At 40.2% G+C, this 20,059-nt stretch overlaps 1 protein-coding gene across 8 annotated transcripts in view; it reads right to left on the bottom strand.

Moving 5' to 3' along the window:
• The window catches only part of SMARCA2 (SWI/SNF related, matrix associated, actin dependent regulator of chromatin, subfamily a, member 2), a 131,368-nt gene that overhangs the window by 11,349 nt on the left and 99,960 nt on the right, over positions 1–20,059 (bottom strand). For 6 of the 8 annotated variants that reach the window (XM_061477777.1, XM_061477778.1, XM_061477779.1 and 3 more), the window contains 5 exons: positions 17,615–17,720; positions 16,667–16,768; positions 12,211–12,343; positions 11,016–11,158; positions 9,452–10,357 (listed from right to left, as the gene is read on the bottom strand). In XM_061477777.1, the coding sequence (XP_061333761.1) occupies positions 10,322–10,357; positions 11,016–11,158; positions 12,211–12,343; positions 16,667–16,768; positions 17,615–17,720 (520 nt within the window). In that variant the 3' untranslated portion in view covers positions 9,452–10,321. Of the gene's footprint in view, positions 1–9,451; positions 10,729–11,015; positions 11,159–12,210; positions 12,344–16,666; positions 16,769–17,614; positions 17,721–20,059 lie in introns of those variants that run through there. The other 2 variants (XM_061477780.1, XM_061477781.1) reach the window with 2 other exon arrangements.

Raw genomic sequence — 20,059 nt, 5'->3', positions numbered from 1 at the left:
TCATTTAAAAGTCTCCCAGGATTTGCCCTTAGGAAAGTCAGATTGTCCTTGCAATCTGAATTTTTAAAGACAAAATACAACTCTCTGCAAAGAGGAATCATTAAATACACAGTTGGTGGTTCACTGCCTTTGATACAGCTGAGTCCAGTGTAAACCGTGACACTGCCTGTTGGGTGTCAAGGCTATCAGAAGACAGCTGGTGTATTTATGTGAGCCAGAGAGTATTTTCTGGCAAAACTAGAAGGGAAAATAGGCCCCACCACTGAACATGCAAAAAGACAATACATGTGACCTTCCTGAATATGTTACACCTTCAGTGAGAGCAGCCTTCACTGAAGAGTCTTTTCTGCAGCTCTCTGCATTGCTGAGGTTAGGAAACATGCACTGAAATGTCACATTTTAATTTCCATCATTTTTCAGGACTGAAAGCTGTAAAGTCAAAAAGTGACATCACATGGTTGTACTGTCAGACCTGGTGCTTGCTGAAGAGCATGCACCCTGCACTGCAGGTTTAACCCAGGCAGATGAATGAGTGCTGGTCTTACTCAAACAGGGCTGTCATTTGATGCTTATTGCAGCGTCCCAGTGCTTGTTACTGAAGTACATGGTAAGACTGAAGTGGGTGGGGGGCGTTGACTGAAAGGTATGACAGGAGGTTGTAAGGCATGGTATGTTGGAGATGGTCTTCTGGCAAGGTCTCAGGGACATTTTGTTCTCTTTTTGAGCAGCAAAGTGAGAAGTTGTCTCATATGAAGAATCTGGTTTTTATTGCTTAACGTAGCAGTGTGAATTCAGTACAGCAGGTGTATTTTGGAATTTAAAATGATGACTCAGTGCCAAAGTGATCAGCTCTGGAGTAGGCCCGTCTGCAGCAGAGTGCAGCATTGTGTGTACGGAGGGTTCCTGAGCTGGAGAAACTCCAGAGTAGTGCCAGGACCTGCCAGGAGTCAGCAGGTGGAGGGAGGTGATTCTGCCCCTCTACTCTGCTCTTCTGCGACCCCACCTGCAGTGCTGCATCCTGCTCCAAGGCCCCAACATAAGCAGGACATGGACCTGCCTGAATGAGCCCAGAGGAGGCCATGAGGATGAGGCTGGGACACCTCTGCTATGGAGACAGGCTGAGAGCTGGGCTTGTTCAGCCTGGAGACATGAAGGCTCAAGAGAGACCCTGATCAGAGGGCCTACAAGAAATCTGGAGAGGGACTTTTTAGAAGGGCACGTACTGTTGGGACAAGGGGGAATGCCTTTAAATTGAAAGAGGGGAGATTTAGGTTAGGGATTTTAGGACTAAGTTCTTCACTGTGAGGATGGTGAGGCGCTGGCGTAAGTTGCCCAGAGAAGCTGTGGCTGCCCCATCCCTGACTGTGCTCAAGGCCAGGCTGGATGGGGCTTTGAGCAACCTGTTCTACTGGAAGGTGTCTCTGCTCAGGGCACCGGGTTGGAACCAAATGATCTTTAAGGTCCCTTCCAACCCAAACCACTCTATGATTCTATGTTCCTTTCATGATCACAGTATCACAGTATCACAGTATGCTAGAGATTGGAAGGGACCTCGAAAGATCATCTAGTCCAATCCCCCTGCCGGAGCAGGAACACCTAGATAATGTTACACAGGAATGTGTCCAGGTGGGTTTTGAATGTCTCCAGGGAAGGAGACTCCACAACCTCCCTGGGCAGCCTGTTCCAGTGTTCCGTCACCCTCACCGAGAAGAAGTTTCTTCTCAAGTTTAAGGGGAACCTTTTGTGTTCCAGTTTGTACCCATTACCCCTTGTCCTATCATTGTTTGCCACCGAGTAGAGCCTGGCTCCATCCTCGTGACACTCCCCCTTTATATATTTATAGACACTGATCCTGCCAGTGCCTGGCACTGCATTTGTTCATCCTCTGTCTGGACAGAAACAAATATGGGATAAGTTAAAAAAAACTTCACTGTGCAAGGTCATTTACTTTAAAAGTAACTAGAGATCACTTCTTTTTTGCTCAGTGGCTGCAAAGTCTAAACAGCCCTAGGAAGAACACTTGGAAGGCCTAAGGCATTTGAGGTGGATGGAGATGACAGGGACAACATTACAGCAGATGATGCCTTTGTTATTCTGTAGGATTACTGTCTGTGACTCACTCCACATACCTAACGTCAATCTGGTTGATCCCCTGAAGTTACATTAAAGGAGGCTACAGTAGCAAGTAGAATGGAAAGCAGCAATGGGGCATCTCTAGGGAAAATGCTCTGGAGTGCAGTAAGAAAGCTAGCCACAACTGCTTGTTACCAGAGAAGTAAGTGATTGTTCTCCAGGGCCAGAAAACTCTTGTCAGACAGATGTTAGACCATTAAAACAAGAATTCTCAAGGAAGGAAGCAAGAAGTGCTCTGTGGCCAGAGGAACAGTGACACAAGCAGAGCAAGCAGCAAGACTACATGCTGAATCCAGGAGAAGACACAGGCATGGGGGAGATGGTTGCTCTCACCAGGGGTCTGATAGGTGATGAGCTGTCCACTCACACAGCTGGCCTTACCAAAGGTTTGCCTCCTTTATAAATCCCTGTGCACCATCCAGGAAAACATGTTCACCTGGAAGAGGGGCCTTGAACTAGTTTCTACTGAAGCAACTGAGGAATAAACTCAAGCTTCTCCCTTTAACATACAGCTTGGTGGCTGGGTGTTGAATGGGCTGAACCTGGCGTTTATGTTCTGGGAATGAGGAAGAGGCTTTGAAGTATGAGTGACATAGGCGAAAAAGACAGTAATACCTCTTTCAATTTGTTTACCCCTAGGCAGAAATAATCAACCTGTCAGATATAGGACAAGCTGCTTTTTTTGTCTCATATCTTCCAGATTCCCAAGAAGTGGTAAAAAAATTTATTAATGTGATGCACAGTAAACAATTTTCCTATAAGCACACAAAATGACCAGGATTTAAATCTTGACTATTACACAGAAACAGAAGTTACATTGAGTGAAGCAGCAACGGAAATTGGCCTAATAGTACTTTCCAAAGCAGTAGTAAAATTCTCTTAGAATCATAGAATAGTCAGAGTTGGAAAGGACCTTAAGATCATCTAAACCCCCCTGCCATGGGCAGGGACACCTCACACTAAACCATGCCACCCAAGGCTCTGTCCAACCTGGCCTTGAACATCACCAGGGATGGAGCATTCACAACTTCCCTGGGCAACCCATTCCAGTGCCTCATCACTCTAACAGTAAAGAACTTCCTCCTTATATCCAATCTAAATTTCCCCTGTTTAAGTTTTAACCCATTACCCCTTGTCCTATCACTACAGTCCCTAATGAAGAGTCCCTCTCCAGCATCCCTATAGGCCCCCTTCAGATACTGGAAGGCTGCTATGAGGTCTCCACGCAGCCTTCTCTTCTCCAGGTTGAACAGCCCCAACTTTCTCAGCCTGTCTTCATACGGGAGGTGCTCCAGTCCCCTGATCATCCTCGTGGCCCTCCTCTGGACTTGTTCCAAGAGCTCCATGTCCTTTTTATGTTGAGGACACCAGAACTGCACACAATACTCCAGGTGAGGTCTCACAAGAACAGAGTAGAGGGGCAGGATCACCTCCTTCGACCTGCTGGTCACGCTCCTTTTGATGCAGCCCAGGATATGGTTGGCTTTCTGGGCTGTGAGCGCACACTGCAGCTGGCTCATTTTCTCATCAACCAACACCCCCAAGTCCTTCTCCGCAGGGCTGCTCTGAATCTCTTCTCTGCCCAACCTGTAGCTGTGCTTGGGATTGCTCTGACCCAGGTGTAGGACCTTGCACTTGGCATGGTTAAACTTCATGAGGTTGGCATCAGCCCAACTCACAAGCGTGTCGAGGTCCCTCTAGATGGTATTCCTTCCCTCCAGGGTATCAACTGAACCACACAGCTTTTTGTCATTGGCAGACTTGCTGAGGGTGCACTCAATCCCACTGTCCATGTCAGCAACAAAGATGCGGAACAAGACTGGTCCCAGCACCGATCCCCGAGGGACACCACTCGTTACTGGTCTCCAGCCAGACATTGAGCCATTGACCACAACAATTTGTGTGCGGCCATCCAGACAGTTCTTTATCCACCGAGTGGTCCATCCATCAAATTGATGTCTCTCCAATTCAGAGACAAGGATGTCGTGTGGGACAGTGTCGAACGCTTTGCACAAGTCCAGGTAGATGACATCAACTGCTCTACCCCTGTCCATCAGTTCTGTAGCCCCATCATAGAAGGCCACCAACTTGGTCAGGCAGGATTTCCCCTTAGTGAAGCCATGCCGGCTGTCACCAAGCACCTTGTTGATTTTCATGTGCCTCAGCATGCCTTCCAGGAGAATCTGCTCCAAGATTTTGCCAGGCACAGAGGTGAGACTGACGGGTCTGTAATTCCCCGAGTCATCCATTTTCCCCTTCTTGAAAATGGGGGTTATATTTCCCTTTTTCCAGTCACTGGGAACTTCACCTGACTGCCATGATTTTTCTACTGTGATGGACAGTGTCTTAGCAACCTCATTCACCAGCTCCTTCAGGGCCCACGGATGGATTTCATCAGGTCCCATGGACTTGTGCACATTCAGGTTCTTAAGATGGTCTCAAACCAGATCCTCTCCTACAGTGGGCCCAAGGTCTTCATTCTCACAGTCCCTGTGTCTGCCTTCAAAGACTTGGGTGGTGTGGTCAGAGCATTTGCCAGTGAAGACTGGGGCAAAGAAGTCATTAAGAACCTCAGCCTTCTCCAAATCCAGGGTAGCCAGTTCTCCTGATAGCTTCCGGAGAGGGCCCACATTGTCCTTAGTCTGTCTTTTACTTGCTATGTACCTATAGAACCCCTTCCTGTTACCTTTAACATCCCTAGCCAATTTTAATTGTGTTTAATTCTAACATCCCTAGCCAAGTTTAATTCTAAATCCAATTTTAATTCTAATACCCCTAGCCATTTTTAATTCTAACTTTCCTCCTCCTTCTCTCTCTCATTTCATGCTGAGACAAAGGAGATGGGAAGTAATTTTGCACAATGAAGCAGTAACTGCTTCAGGTCTCTAAGGCATCCAAGTGAGTACAAAATTACTTCAGTGGAAGGTGGTGGACAGAAGAGCAACTATGCTAGAAGCCCAAAGGGAGAATACAGATAATAGATAACACAACAGATAATAGTAACATGGAATACAATCCATAATACAAATAATGCAAGTTGCTATAAATTCACCTCCATCAGAAACTGTTCTTGTTTTCGAGAAAGAAAACTACATTTGCCATAGAGTTCTCTTTTATTTTGCAGTGAATTCATGTCTTAGTATTTGGGTCTTCTCTGTGTTTTTGTTTCGCATGTCCAGGTGTGAGAATAACCTATGTAATGGTAACATTCACAGGTGGCAGATGATGCATTACATAGCTTAAAACTGTTGATCCCACCAGAAGTGATAAATGCAATGAATCATCAGTGTTATGTCACCATGACAATGAATTGTGCATGAAAATATGATACCAGATACCAAGCACAAACTCAGGAAGTGGCTGCCAAGCCCGAAGTTGTGAAAATGGTCCTTGCCTCAAATATGATTTCCAGTACAAGGCTTCTGGTCACTCTGAAATGCAAGAACTTCATGTTGCAGTTATTTGTTGCAGTTCAGCTTTTGACAGCAACTTGGCATACATGGGAGGAAAACACAAGCTGTTGTCATGTAACTGGAGAAGAATTTTGTTTTTCCTGTGTCTGCTGTGGTCATGAAAATAAGGGAGAAGTAAAATACCATAAGGATTGAAATACAAGCTCCTTGTAATAGAGGCAGTGGAATAAAAGTATTTGATTGATGCATAACATCATCAGATGAAGGCAGAGGGTTCAACATGTTCTTTAGCACACTCATCTATCTGTGTCAACACTGAGTCAAAAGTATGACATATATTGCCATATTCAGAACCCTCACAAGTAAAGCAAATGGAAGGACGGCCTAGTGTCTAGAAAGCAGGTGTGACCTTCTATCCTTTGATTAGGGGTGAGTATGCTAAAAAGATAAAACAGTTCTACTGCAAAGGAGTCAAAATTGGTATAATTTGTTTTGCCTTTAGTGAATTTATTTCTCTTCTATTGTCAATAACTACTTTAGCTAGCCCTTTTGTGAACCTACAGAACTAAAGTAATGTTTCAGCTTACAGTTCAAGTCCCTATTAAAAACCAAAAAAGTATTTTTTTTTCTTCAGGAATTTAAAAATATTTTGGAGGATGAGTAGAAAGGAAAGTAAGAAAACAGTCTAAAAATCTTTTTACGAAAACTTACCGTTTTTAACACGTTGTGACCTGTTTTTTAGTCTATGAGTTCAGCAAACCCTATTGTCCAAGTGTTGTTTTAATGAAAAAGTTGATGCTAACTTGTGCATAATAGATCTATCAAGGCACTCCTTGGGCAGTTGAGAGGACTGAGCATGTACCAACAGCTTAATACCTGCACACTCTTCCAGGCTTACTACTGCATCAGCTGTGACTTTGCCTTACAGTGCACAGAAGCTGTGGCAGTGTTTGCCATGACAGACCCTGTCAGATCTCTCTGCCTCAACAATCACTGAATCTCCAGCTTTGCGCATGAGCTGAGTGACTGCAGAGTACAACTCCAGGGCTAGAAAGGTGGGGATGAAGGAACACCCTGGCACTTCTATTCTAAAAGCAGTATACATGACAAGGAAAACAAAAATATATGTGGTTCTGAAAACAGAGCCAGTGCAGTACTTCGCATTGAGGACCAGACACATTTAAGCAGGAAGCCATTTATACTACCGAGCAAAAGGTTTTCCATCTTCTTTCTTTCAGAAGGTATGTGAGGGGAAAAGAAAGAATATTAACAGCATCTGAAACGTATAAAAGCTGTTAGATGTTATTCATCTGGCCCACTTACATCTCTACCTACTTCCCATGAGAAGCAAATGCAACAAGAAAACCTCCTGCCATTTACTTCGCTTTGCTTTCTCAGTGACCAAGCTACACCACTTCCAATTTTACAGTTTTCTGAAATTAAGGTAGAAAAGGAGTTAATTTCCCTCAATATGAATTGTAGCATTGTGCTTTTATTTGTGTACTGTGTGAAAGTTATTCCAGGTGCTTTCCATGTCAATTTTTACTAGACAGGGAATCCAGTAAAAGCGGAAAGGTGCTTCCACCTTTAACATGGATTTCTACGTAAGTTAACAAAAGATTTCCTCCTCTTTTTTTTTGGTAAAGATTTTGGAAGGTTACATACGTTAACAATTTACCCAGAAACCTTTTCTTCATATAGTAATGTGCTGAGATTACCAGGAAAAATCCCGATCTTGAAAAATGCAGTAAATTTATACAGAGAAAGATAACAATAAAAAAATTACTCTGGGTAGAAACAAATTCAAATCATAACTAAAGTAACAGAATCAATTTCAGCAGAGGCAGAGGCATGAACTGACAGTCATAAAGCAATTTTAATCTAATGATAATTGCATTTATTCTTGAAACTCAGTGGGAAATTAAAAATATTTTGAAATTACCTGGATCTGATAAAACAAAACCTGCAGCTAAGAATTTGTTTTCCATCATTCAAAACAATATACTCATATGGCTTACAGTTACTGACTAAAAAAGAGTCAGCTTTAATTTTTAACAGAAATGTTGGGTCTTCTTAGTTCATTTTTACTCTCCAGGTGAACACTCACCTGTAAATAATGAGTTCTTGAAAAATAAATCAAACTGGGTCACTGCAAAGTCATCAGGGACTCTGGGGATTGGTAACATGATACTGTGTCTTTTACATCTAAACTGCCAGTTTAAATCCAGTCTAGGTCAGCAGTGACTAAAGCCTACTGCTAGATGTTTCTTGTCATGCATAATGAGTTGGTAGACTTACTGCACTTTGCAGTGAAAAAATAACATTTATATATGGTCTTATGAAACTGTCACTGAAGACAGAATGGCTTCTGCAAAATAAACTATCCCGTATTACAGAATCATAGATGGTTGATTGGAAGGGACCTCTTGTAGGTGACTTTGTACAACCCCTCTGCACAAAGAGGGACACCTACAGTCAGCTGCACAGGACCATGTCCAGGTGGATTCTGAGTATCCCCAAGAAGGAAGACTCCAAAACCTTTTTGGGCAACCTGTGCCAGGGCTCAGTCACCCCCATAGAAAGAAGTTTCCTCATGTTCACAGGGAACCTCTTGTGCTCCAGTTTGTGCCCATTGCCTCTCATCCTGTCACTGGGCGCTGGGCACAGTGAAAAGAACCTCTGCCTTCTCTGCACCCTCCCTTCAGATAGTAATTCAAATTGGTAAGGTGCCTTTGAGCCTTCTCATGGCTAACAGTCCCAGTTTTCTCAGCCTCCCTTTGTATGTCTTATTCTCCTGTCATTTAATCATCTTAGTGGTCCCTTGCTGGATTCTCTCCAGTATGTCCACGTCTCTCTTCTACTTGGAAGTCAATCACTGGACAAAGCACTCCAAATATATACCAGCAGTGCTGAGCAGAGAGCATGAATCACCCTGGCAACACTCCTAATGTCCAAGATACTTTTAACCTTTGCCACAGGAGCGCACTGTTGGCTCATGTTCACTCTGGTGTCAACCAGGACCACCAGGTTGTTTTCTGCATAGCTGCTTCAGACACTAGTCTTGCCAATACGTTTCTCTAAGGTCAATGTGATCTCTCTGAGAAATACAGGTCTTCCCTTCAGATGGGGCAAATGTCTGAAGCTACTGAAAATAAGCAAAGCTGACTTATTTCATTGTAGGGCTAATATATACAAATGCACACCAGACAAACTTATAGATCACTTTTCAACTGAGCTAGAAAAATCTGAAGCAAATAACATACTGCAAGGCAGTGTAAAGAGATGCGATGAAGACACAAACAGAGAAATACACTGTTCAGATAACATGAAATGCTCTGTTTACAAATCGGGTCCTAAGCTTCCATGTTTTCTACTCAATATATGTTCAAATCTAAGAAGTTCTGATTTTCTGGAGTAGCAACATTAACTGTAGATATGTAGTTCAAATGTTTATACTACCACATCTTAGTGCATCACAACCCTGATACCTCAAGATAATACTTAAACTGATTTATAGGTGGGCTGACTGCCTCCATAAGTAATGGTATTCATGCCCACTGAGGCCTACATACATTTCCTGAAAGAAAAAGAAATGTTTATTTTACTGCTTAATCACTTCTATTGTAATTAGGTAAGGAACTACACATTTGTTTCAAGGTATTATTTTACTACTTCCATTTTGCTGTTGTTATTTTAACATGTAGTACGTCTCTTCTCTTGTCTCTGCCAAATATATGCTATTTGAACGAGTTATTTTACAATCAGGACAGACCACAGTGGACCTCTCTACAGGAGACATTCCTGCCCTGCCATCCTTACTATAAAAAGATTTTTGTGAACTCCTAATACTAGACCACGACTACAGAAACAAATTATCTCTTTATTAGGAAAGCACCAACACCACATTCTTCAAAATTACTGGAATTTTATTTGCCTCAGGCTTATGACTTGCAACCAAAGACATTGTGCAAAGAAAGCAAAGATTAAGTACACTTTAGGGAAAGGTGATAATCCACATTGGTAACATAGAAGATCAGTCTGATGAAAGAAGCCATCCATTACACTATATAGATTGCAATATTCAATAGCATTTTTTTTAACCCAACTTTTTTAATCAAGGAGAAAAAGTTAAGCAAAGTTTACAGTAGGCATAATTTTGATACAATTCAAAAAGCGTTTTTCTGAAGATCATCAAGCATAAAGTGTAAAAATGCACATCGGACAAAGTAGATGAAGGCTAACTACTGTACATTTATAAGCTATTAAACAAAGTTGCATATATGTACCACAGTGTAAAAATCCAATACAGAACAAATAAAAACTTTGAAAACTGCCTGATGAAAAATAAAATAACCAGTGGCTTTTAATGGCTTTTCCTGGTTATCAATGCTACAAAACTTTTTTTTTTCTTTCCAATGCCACTGAAAAACATTCTATCAAATGATAAAACCAGGCACAATCAAACCATTACCAAGTTAAAACCAGCCCATAGAAATATACTATCAACCCACATTTTCCATCAAAAGGTTTTTTGCTGTTCTTTTGTTCTTAAATCTTTTGCGGCCCATTTGGTCACAGTATGTTACATTTTTTGCTTTTTTACACCATGATATCATATGTTTGTCTGGCACTATCCTAAAGCTAATTTATAGAGAGTAAGGATACAGAAACAACCCAATGTCTATTTGACAAACTGTATTTACTGGGTGTAAAATAGGAGAAGGGAGAAGAAAAGGGGAAGGGGTCAGTTCTGCCAAGAAAATAAACCCTATGGATCACTCATCATCACTTCCGCTTGCTTCCGACTGGTCCTAGAGGTAAGAGACACAAGACAAGTCAGAAATTCTTTGCCAGCTATGCTGTGCAATTTGTTAAAGAAGGAAAAAAAAATGAAAAAAAAAGAAAGGAAAAAAGAAAGTAACAGGAAGAAAAATTACAATTAAACTGTCAAATCAAGATAGCCTTAAGAAAGGTATGATGTTATATAACATTTCTTTTTCATGACATTTCATTAAATTGCTGTCGACTTCTTTAGAGAAGGGAAGACACAGAGTCAGGAAACACCAGATCTTTCTTTCTATGCAGACATTTAACAACTTGGAAGAGCTCTGTTTTCATTTGTTGCAATAGTAGAAGCACCCACCAAAGGAAAAAAAAAAATGTCAAGCCATCAGTTTTTCATCTGTGGACAAAAGCAAACAGACCGTGAGGTTTAAAGATTCAATGAAAGTAGATCAGCTCCAAGAAATGAGCTCTGAATTTCTTTGACTTCTTGTCTTTCAGCATTTTGACCAGATCTCATAAGCACACCCAGGTACATTTAACACCCCTGCCTAATTTTCTCACGATGATCACTACAGATTAAACATTTGTTTAAGCATGAATAGTTAAGAACTCTTACAGCAAGTGGGACAGGGTAGAGACACAATCACTGTAACCACTTCCACAGTCTCAGTGATCAAAACTTACATTTTCATCTTGATCCTCATCACTATCATCATCACTCACAACAGGCTTGGCTTTGGCTCGGCTTTGCCTCTTCTTGCCTTTTCCCTTCTCCCGAGTTTTTTCCTCCTTCTTATTTAACTTGATTTTGACTTTCACAGATTTTGCTGCAAATATTTTAAAAGACTACATTTAACTTTTCACTTTTAAATGCTGTCTCTGTTTACAGAAATTCACCCTTGGTAGCAGCCTGATACTTCCTTCTGTCCTTTAACTGCACTCTGGAACAATGAAGAAGAGGTATTTGATTTTATTTCTCTACTTCTGTAAATTTTTAAAAATCATTTGTATCAAACTATAAAGAGTAACTTTAAGTTGACCATGTGCATTCTTTTCACTCTCAGAATGCACATTGTCTACAGGTCCTGTGAGAAGATACACATCTAAAAATATTTTCTTCCTTGCACATAGAAATATTTATCCTTTGTACAAACAGACATTTTATTTAAACTACAGAAATGCTATGCAGAGGTGACTGATTGGCAAAACATGAGTTGCATGCTTCACAGACCTGTGTGACATATTTGGAAGGGTAGCTCAGGGCCAAATATTACAGTTTCTGTAATCAGACAGCTAGGGGAGCTGGACTATATGGGCAGATCTATTGGGTGGCAGAAAATGGAATGAAGGGATCCCTCATTTTCCATTGTATCATGTTTGCTAGTCTCCAGTGACTGACAGAGCGTCACCTCCTGCTTCTGAAACAATACAAGTTTCAATTAGGCCTCGTCAAACTGAAGAACATTTGCAACACCTTCTGGTTCTTAACCAGTTAGTGAGTTTTCTAGGTCACACCATGCCTGAACGATGACCACCCATGGATAAAGCCTGTTTCAAATTTCACCAGGAACTTCTATTTACAAATAACATGAAGAGGACCAGAAGGGTTTATACTCATGTTCAGTCAAATCAGCTTCTAAAAAGCACGCCTGTGATTTGTTTCTGGCTTAAAAATAGTTAACTGTACTCTAAGGGGTACAGGCAGAACATACAGCCAAAAACTTAAAATGACTGTTAACACCCAAAGTAGCAAACTTAGTAAGTTACTCTTGCCAACAGAAAATAGAACCTTATAATCAGTCTCCATGCAGAAACTGTGGAAAACCTCCCCTTCCATCCCTAGACGTACTTTTATCTCAGTATTGAGGAGGGGACTCACATTCTGATTCTGATTCTTCGTCTTCTTCTTCTTCTTCATCATCGTTACTTTCATCCTCACTTTCTTCTTCTTTGGCAATCTTCTGTCGTGCACTTTTGAACACAGACTGAAGAACAATAGAATCCTCATAGATCTATGGTATGAATACAAATCTATGTCAGAATTGTAAAGTCAAGAAGTATCAAAAATTTACAGCACAGACCTTCATTTCCAATGCAAACTCAGAGAGTACACAGCCTTGTTGCATGAATTTTACAAGAAATGCCAACATTAAATTTTCATGCTTTAAATTAAGAAATTTGTCAATAGTGAGCACAAAAAATCAGGTTTTAAAATGTATTACATATGAAATGTCCAGTTAGTGTTTTTCTGATAATTTTTACTGCCACAGGAACTATTGTGTGTTTTTATTAGATCATCACAGTCTTTAAAAACTGCCAAAGCAACAGACTTCAGCAGAAAGCACCCTAATTTAAAAATGGGTCTTAGTCTAGTGATACAGTTGATGACAGTGGCTAATTATCTACAGTTATTTTCTGAAAACCAAAGTGGCCACAAGGAATATAATATATCCCAAGCAGCTCATTCCTTCCTTCTCTCACACAGACAAAGTACTTGTTCTAATTTTAGCACGTTTTCAAACATTCTGTAGCTTGCCATGTATCTCTGGTACCTCAGATTTTCTCTTTAAACTCAAGCAGGAAGGGACTCAACGGTGAGAGAACTACATTTGACTTGTAACACACTTTTCGGATTAACATGGTAAAAATCTTGCTGCCATGCTGAGTATCTGGTCCTTGCAAATGAGCTTGCACATTTTGTTGTGTAAAATGTCAGGAGCCAAGCCGTGGACAATTTAGCACTGAACAATTAAGAATAGTTAATAGAAGGGTATAGAGTCACAGAATCGCAGAATGGTTTGGACTGGAAGGGACCTTAAAGCTCATCCAGTTCCAACCTCCTGCCACGGGCAAGGACACCTTCCACTAGACCAGGCTGCTCCAAGCCCCATCCAGCCTGGCCTTGAACGCTGCCAGGGATGAGGGAGCCACAGCTTCTCTGGGCAACCTGTGCCAGTGTCTCACCATCCTCTCAGTGAAGAATTCCTTCCTAATACCTAACCTAAATCTCCTCTCTTTCAGTTTAAAGCCATTCTCACTTTTCCTGTCACTACATGTCCTTGTAAAAAGCCCCTCTATAGGTTTCTTGTAGGCTCCCTTTAGGCAGCACTGGAAGCTGCTCCAAAGTCTCCCCAGGAGCCGTCTCTCCTCCAGGCTGAACAAGCCCAACTCTCAGCCTGTCTTCACGGCAGAGGTGCTCCAGTCCTTTGAGCATCTTTGAGGTCTCTTCTGTACTTACTCGAGTATCTTCACATCCTTCTTGTGTAGGGAACACCAGAGCTGGATGCAGAACTGCAGGTGGGGTCTCATGAGAGCAGAGTAGAGGGGTAGAATCCCCTCCCTCAACCTGCTGGTCATGCTCCTTTTGAGGCAATCTCATCTACCAACACCTCCAAGCCCTTCTCCTCAGAGCTTCTCTCAATCCATTTTCCACCCAGCCTTTAGCTGTGCTTGGGATTGCCCTGAACCACATGCAAGATCTTTCTTGCACTTGGCCTTGCTAGACTTCATGACCATCATCACTTGAACCACCTTGGCTTTCATACTAGTCCTTTGCCTATTATTACATATTTCCTTGTATAAAAGGACACTGGGTATTTTTGAGAAAGGTAATAGAAGTTTTTTGGCTGCCATTATACAATCTGTACGTTAAAACTGCTCTAATGCTCTGCAGGTTCAACAAAATTAATTAAACTTTTTTTTTTAAAAAACTTCACATGAAATATGCAATCTCTCTTCACTTGACCACTATGTCTCACTGCAGGCTGTTCCCCATTCTGTAAGTACTGCTGTACATTTTGTTGTGAGATGTTTGACTGCTCTTGACCATAATAAAATTTCTTGACATATATGATCATGAATGTTTTGAAAAGTTTTTTCTCCTATTGTCTTACGACATTAGTGGGCTGTGAGACCCTACAGCTTCCTTCCTCTAAGTCAAGAGATCGATTTTTAATTATGCCCACTTCTTTTCAAGTCAGCTATTGACAGAAGCCCCTCAGTTCCTCATGAGGATCATTTATTTTTCTTACACACAGGCTTAACATATTTCATTGTTCCTAGGAATGGCTCTTTCAACTAACCTTTCTCTCCTTTCCCAGAACAAACACTTTTCTAAGACAAAAAAGAATTAAGGACACATGCTACATTTCATTTTTTAATGCCGGTCACTACATATTTGAAGTTTCACTGTGACCCAGACTTTTAAACAGGATTTCCTAGGGAAATAAAGAGGTTTTAAAAATTATTTAAACTTAATGTGGAATTGTTTGCAATATTCAGTATCTATTACAATCCAGAAAAAACCTGGCACTGTTTCAGGAAAAGCTATGCAAATAAAAGTTTTCTTATTTTGACCAAAATCCAATTCCAGCAGGTTTCAAAAAAATAAGTAGCAATGACAGTTAAACTTCCTTAAAACTGGAGAAGCAACGACAACAAGAGCTTCACAAGAAATGACAGCCTTAATAGCAAATCTTCTGTTTCAATAGACACGTAATATTTTTAACCCCTTACATGTCTGTGTTTCATTTGACCATTATAACATGAAGAGCGTTTCAAATAATTGAGGTTGCACTCAACACTGAAGTTGAGGACAAAATCCTCAAAATGCAGTCTCTCTCCCTGAAACCCCTCGTAAGTTTCCAGCTCAGATGGAACTGCTCTGTGCCAAAGAAAAGCAGCATGCATCATGCTAGCAGAACAACTCAAGTTTTACTTGAGGTCACTGTGTACTTAAACAACTGCCTGAATTAGCCTGTTGTTTTTGGGTGTGCATGCAAATCTAGTTTACTGATGTGAACTGGTATATCAGAGGAAAGCTGGACACGAACTATTGCAAAGTACATGAAGTAGCCTTAAATAATTGACTGCTGTAGAAGTGTCCTACAATTCTCTGGAAAACAAAATGAATGGCATGAGAACTTACTAGAAATAAACCTTAAAATGATACTTATGAGTTATCTGGGCTTCATGCTATAAATAAGTAATGCAAGCTCTGGTAATTAATGTTTGTACACTGGAATAGAAAATAGTACTGCAACACTCTCATATAAATTGGGTTATTTCCAAACAGAACAGCAGTATCTACTCAATGTTTCTACCCACTCAGGATTATTCCTGTCAATTCTACCACCTCTGCTTAACAAGAGTCCAGTTTCCCATTAGCAACTTGAGTCATTCTCATGAGGCTAATTTCATTATTATTCCCATTTAGCTACTACTTTGATTTTTATCTCTTCTACCAACTTTTACCATTCTCTAAAGTCTCTGTGACAGTTTTTGGTAGTACTAGCTTTCCTTCTTTTTTTTTTTATTAAGTGATTATCATTAGACGTTTTTATCTGTTTTACTGACATGGGACTAAGCAGTAAACTGCAATTTACACTTGGACAGGTAGCAAATTTTTGTCCCACACTTCCTACCATTATTAATTTCCATACTAAAGTATTTTTTAGCTGCTTTATAGGTTGTTTCCATATAACTGAAGACAGTAAAAATACTGCATACATTACAGAAAACATTTTATGTCTCTAGATAGCAAAAATAATCACAAAATGATGAGCTCTATTTAAGAATCCTTAATAACTAATTGCATTCTTATTTTAATTTTTAATTCTTCAATTTTATTATAAACTCTCCAGATCAGCTAAGGGTCATCAGTCATGTTTAGGAATTTGAATGATGCATTAGTATTGGCAGCATCAGCCTTCGGCTTACTTTTACTTAGGCTTCTTCTAAGAAATTCTTCCTCTCACACATTAGAGGAGTTGACTTCATGTTCTCTGTTTCAATTTAATACTGTGTTTGCATCACACGATTTGGACTTCATCTATGAAAACAACCATCCAACACTATGTTTCATGGTATTGTGACAACTTTCTTATCTGTCATCCAGATTTTGTAGTCAGTCCTTCCTTTTCTGCCAGTGTCCTGTTCCAAATTCACAGCACTAAGTACATTCTTGTCTGTAATACATCTGCTTGCGACGAGATATCTTGTCTCCTAAACCTCTTTAGTAGTTTATTCTACTGTCTCTTAAAATCGACACCTCTACACACACAGCCTTTTACCATAGACTGAAACAGTCTTAACTGCAGCTCTAACTACACAGATAAGAAAAAAAGAGATCTCTGAATCAGAATCAAGTAATTTTCACTGCATGCACACAGCTGTATCAAGTGAATTCTGGATGATTCCAGGAATCGGGTCATTTTTCTCTACTCAAAATAAGAATTAAAACACAGGATTTATATACAGAATATAAAAATCCACAAGCACTGAAAACATTAGGTAGGGAAAACCTGTATGTTTAACACAAAGTGGTTCATTCAGACCTGTGATCCCTCCAAATTGAATGTCTGAGCATTGTGGCACAGCAACATGACATCTTTCTCCAAGTCTCCAAGACTTCGATATTTATGATTGCGAATTCTTTCCTGTTGCATTTGTGAAGGAAATGAAGAGAAGTATGGAAGGGCAGTGCAGAAAGTGGTGCAGAAAGAAAAACAACAGACAGGATACTAAATCAGTATTTGATTTCAACACATTAAAAGCTTTCTCTTTAAAAAAACAACAAACAACAAAGAAAACCAAAACAAAACCCCAAGCATCAAGACAAGTACTTGTTTAAAACAAATAAATAAAGTCTTAAAATGTATTGTTAATATACTACTCAAGAAAATATACAGGATAATAGAGTAAAAAATTAAGCAATTGCTGTATAAACTAGAAGGTAGAGAAGCAACAGAAATGGAGCTCCTGTGGTATAAGGAGTTACAGTTTCTTCTTTTCAGCACAGAAACAAAATAAGCTGTGACATGAATCAAAATCACAGTTAAAACATTACCTAATATGCAACAAGTTGCATAAAACCAATCTGACAAACTGCATTTGGATCTGACTTAGCTATTCCAAGACGTGATGCTAGTTTAGGGATGACTAAATTCCCCTAAAACCATTAAAACTTTTCAAACAGTGCGTTTTTATCGAAGATGTACTTCACAGATTTGTAATAAGGTATTTGAAAAAAAGACGCTGAGATGTCATTTCTGGAGGGTCATTCATGTCACATGGCTTCATTTTAATTTGGTTTTGAAATTATAGTGATATACTGCAATATACACTAAATAAAATTCCTAACAAGGTGTGTTACAATGTTTAAAATCTAAGCCACAAATACAGGTAAATGCAATATTCACATTCTTGTAGTTTTAATGCAACTTCACAGTCACCCTTTTATATAACATAGAAATGGATGAATCTCCACTTCCAAAAAAGGTTACCTTTATTTTTTTGAAGTCGACTGGTTTCCTAATCAATTCATAATACTCTGGTAGTTCTTTCCTAGAAGGGAGCTGAATGAAGACTTCACTTAGCTGACGTCCTGAACTGTTGAGACAAACAAACCCATAATGTAAAGAATTACTAGAAGTTTCTTACAAAACACACACCCTTTGTGCTGTTGAACTAATTTATTACCATCATAGGATCCTATGGGTAGAAGGCTTTATATAAGCAGGATCAGGACTTCAATCTGAATTCCACAGTAGTTCACTGAGTAGAGAGTCTTGCATTTTTCAGTTTGTTCTAGTCTCAGCTAATTTTTAGCAAGTATCCCTCCTGTCACTGTAAGTTTATCTTCCTGGTCATTTTATAGTCGTTTTGTACTCTTCGGTCATAGCAAACCATTTGTTCTTACTGATTTCCACTATACCAGACCCTGATTGTTATCAGACTTAACCAGATGTTACCACAACAACAACAAACATAGTAACTTTCATTAACTGACTGCTAGGTTTCTGCAAAGATCCCTGTAACTGTATTGAAAATCATACTGCCATTTGTACTTTTCCAGTCATCTGAAATAAAGTGATGGGTTATCTAAAAGCCTTTCATACTCTAGGAACATTGCCTATCGCTTACAGGTGTTCAGAATTTCTAAGATTTCCAGATTTCCCATTGTTCATCCCTTACAGCTATTTCTACAGTTCCAAATCGGGTTTTGGGGGCTTTTGTAGATCTTCTTATTTGTGGCTTCCCAAATAATACATGGCTATAAGTCAACCTGGAGAGGCAATGTGTTGATGGCACTTCCAGGTTTTCTTTTTTTTATCCTATGTGTATGTAATTTTTTTCACAAAATAGCAGAAAAAAGCTCTCCTGAGAAGAACTAATTCATGGCACATAGCATTCACAACCAATTCCCAGCCCACATTCACATGATTCCTGTTCCCACAGATACTCAAAAAAGCTTTCTCTGTTTCCCTATTTTCTCATTTGCATCTTCAGATGGTAACTTCCTGGTCTCCACCTGAGCTCGTCCCATGCCGTTACCCTCCATAGTCATATGTGATCTTACCAGACACATTAAACTAATACTGCATCGAAGGTTAACTGAGGCAGCTCTGTCATGGAGGGTAAGGATGATAAAAAGCATGGAACTGCTCTGCCTTTTATGAGAGTCGTTGAGTACCTACTATATGTTAAGCATTTCTTGATGTCTGATACAGCATCAGAGTTTGAGCAGACACTATTCTTCTTATGGACCTGAACCAATGAACAAGAATAAACAGAATTTCCTCACTTCCTACATTTTCAAGTAGCTGTTGATCATCTAATCTAAGATTTCTTACTGTTTTCCGTTTTGTCCTGGGACACTGCTGTTCTTCATATGCCCTGCATCAGAGGACAGTAACGTAAACTTTCTGACTGCAGCTTGCTAATCAGTGCTGTCCAACCAACAGCCTGGGTGCCAACTGGCAGCTAGAGTATTATTCCACCCAATGCAAACCTAAGCCTCTGTCTTGTCCTGACAACTGTCTGACTTGCAGCAGCAGAAGCCATTCCCTTTGCCTGCTTAGCAGTAACTGCCAGGCTGCCTCCTAGATTACAGCAAGATCGTGGCACATGTATGTACACACTTGTGGGTGTTGCCCCTGCATGGTGAGAGCACTGCACATCTCTGTCAGAGAAGATGAGAGTGACCTACTCCATCAAGCTGTTCGCTTAGATACCCTGAAGACCACCTGCACCTCATACTCGAGGTAGTTACTATCGATTTCATCCAACAGAACCAATTTATTTGGGAAGCACCCTGAAATAGAGGAAGTAATAAAATGACCAGATAATTGTCATTCCAAGACTTACTATTTCTTTCGTGTCAGCAAGTAATTGTGGAACTCAGGCCACTGCACCTCCCATCTTCTTTGGTACTGAGTCACACCAAAAAGGTTAATTACTTTCATATTTCCCCTGCCGAAGTGGGAGGTGTGCATACTATGGGTTTAAACCCACCAACCTTGTTAATGATCTATGTGAGTGACTACTTCATGCCATCTGACAGAACTTGTCTTCATCTCAGACTCTCAAAGACAAACTGAAAGCAACGTAAGGAAAAGCAATGTGACCGACTAAATCAACATGTGTTTCTAGTTCTTTGCAAATCAAGGACTGTATTTTTTTTTTTTGTTAATCCAAAGAAGTTTTGAACCCTCACAGCTGAAACTGAGATCAATTAAATTTGTTCTGAACCTACAGAACTCTAAGTACTCTGTGAAATCAGACCTCTAGTGTCCAAAAGGGGTACTCCTTATTCCTCATTTGTAAAGTAAGGATAAAATGTGAAAAAAGTTCTGTATCTGCACAATATTAAGACTCCTTCTGAGCATTACAGAGAAGCCCAGGGGGAATTCAGCCATTCATTCATTATGTGATCAGCATTCACCTTG

Source organism: Pezoporus flaviventris, unplaced genomic scaffold, assembly GCF_033815535.1.
Source record: "Pezoporus flaviventris isolate CSIRO_AGI_PZ_B2104156 unplaced genomic scaffold, CSIRO_AGI_Pfla_v1 ptg000108l, whole genome shotgun sequence".
Taxonomy (NCBI): Eukaryota; Metazoa; Chordata; class Aves; order Psittaciformes; family Psittacidae; genus Pezoporus; species Pezoporus flaviventris.
This window is presented reverse-complemented; position numbering and strand designations above follow the sequence as displayed.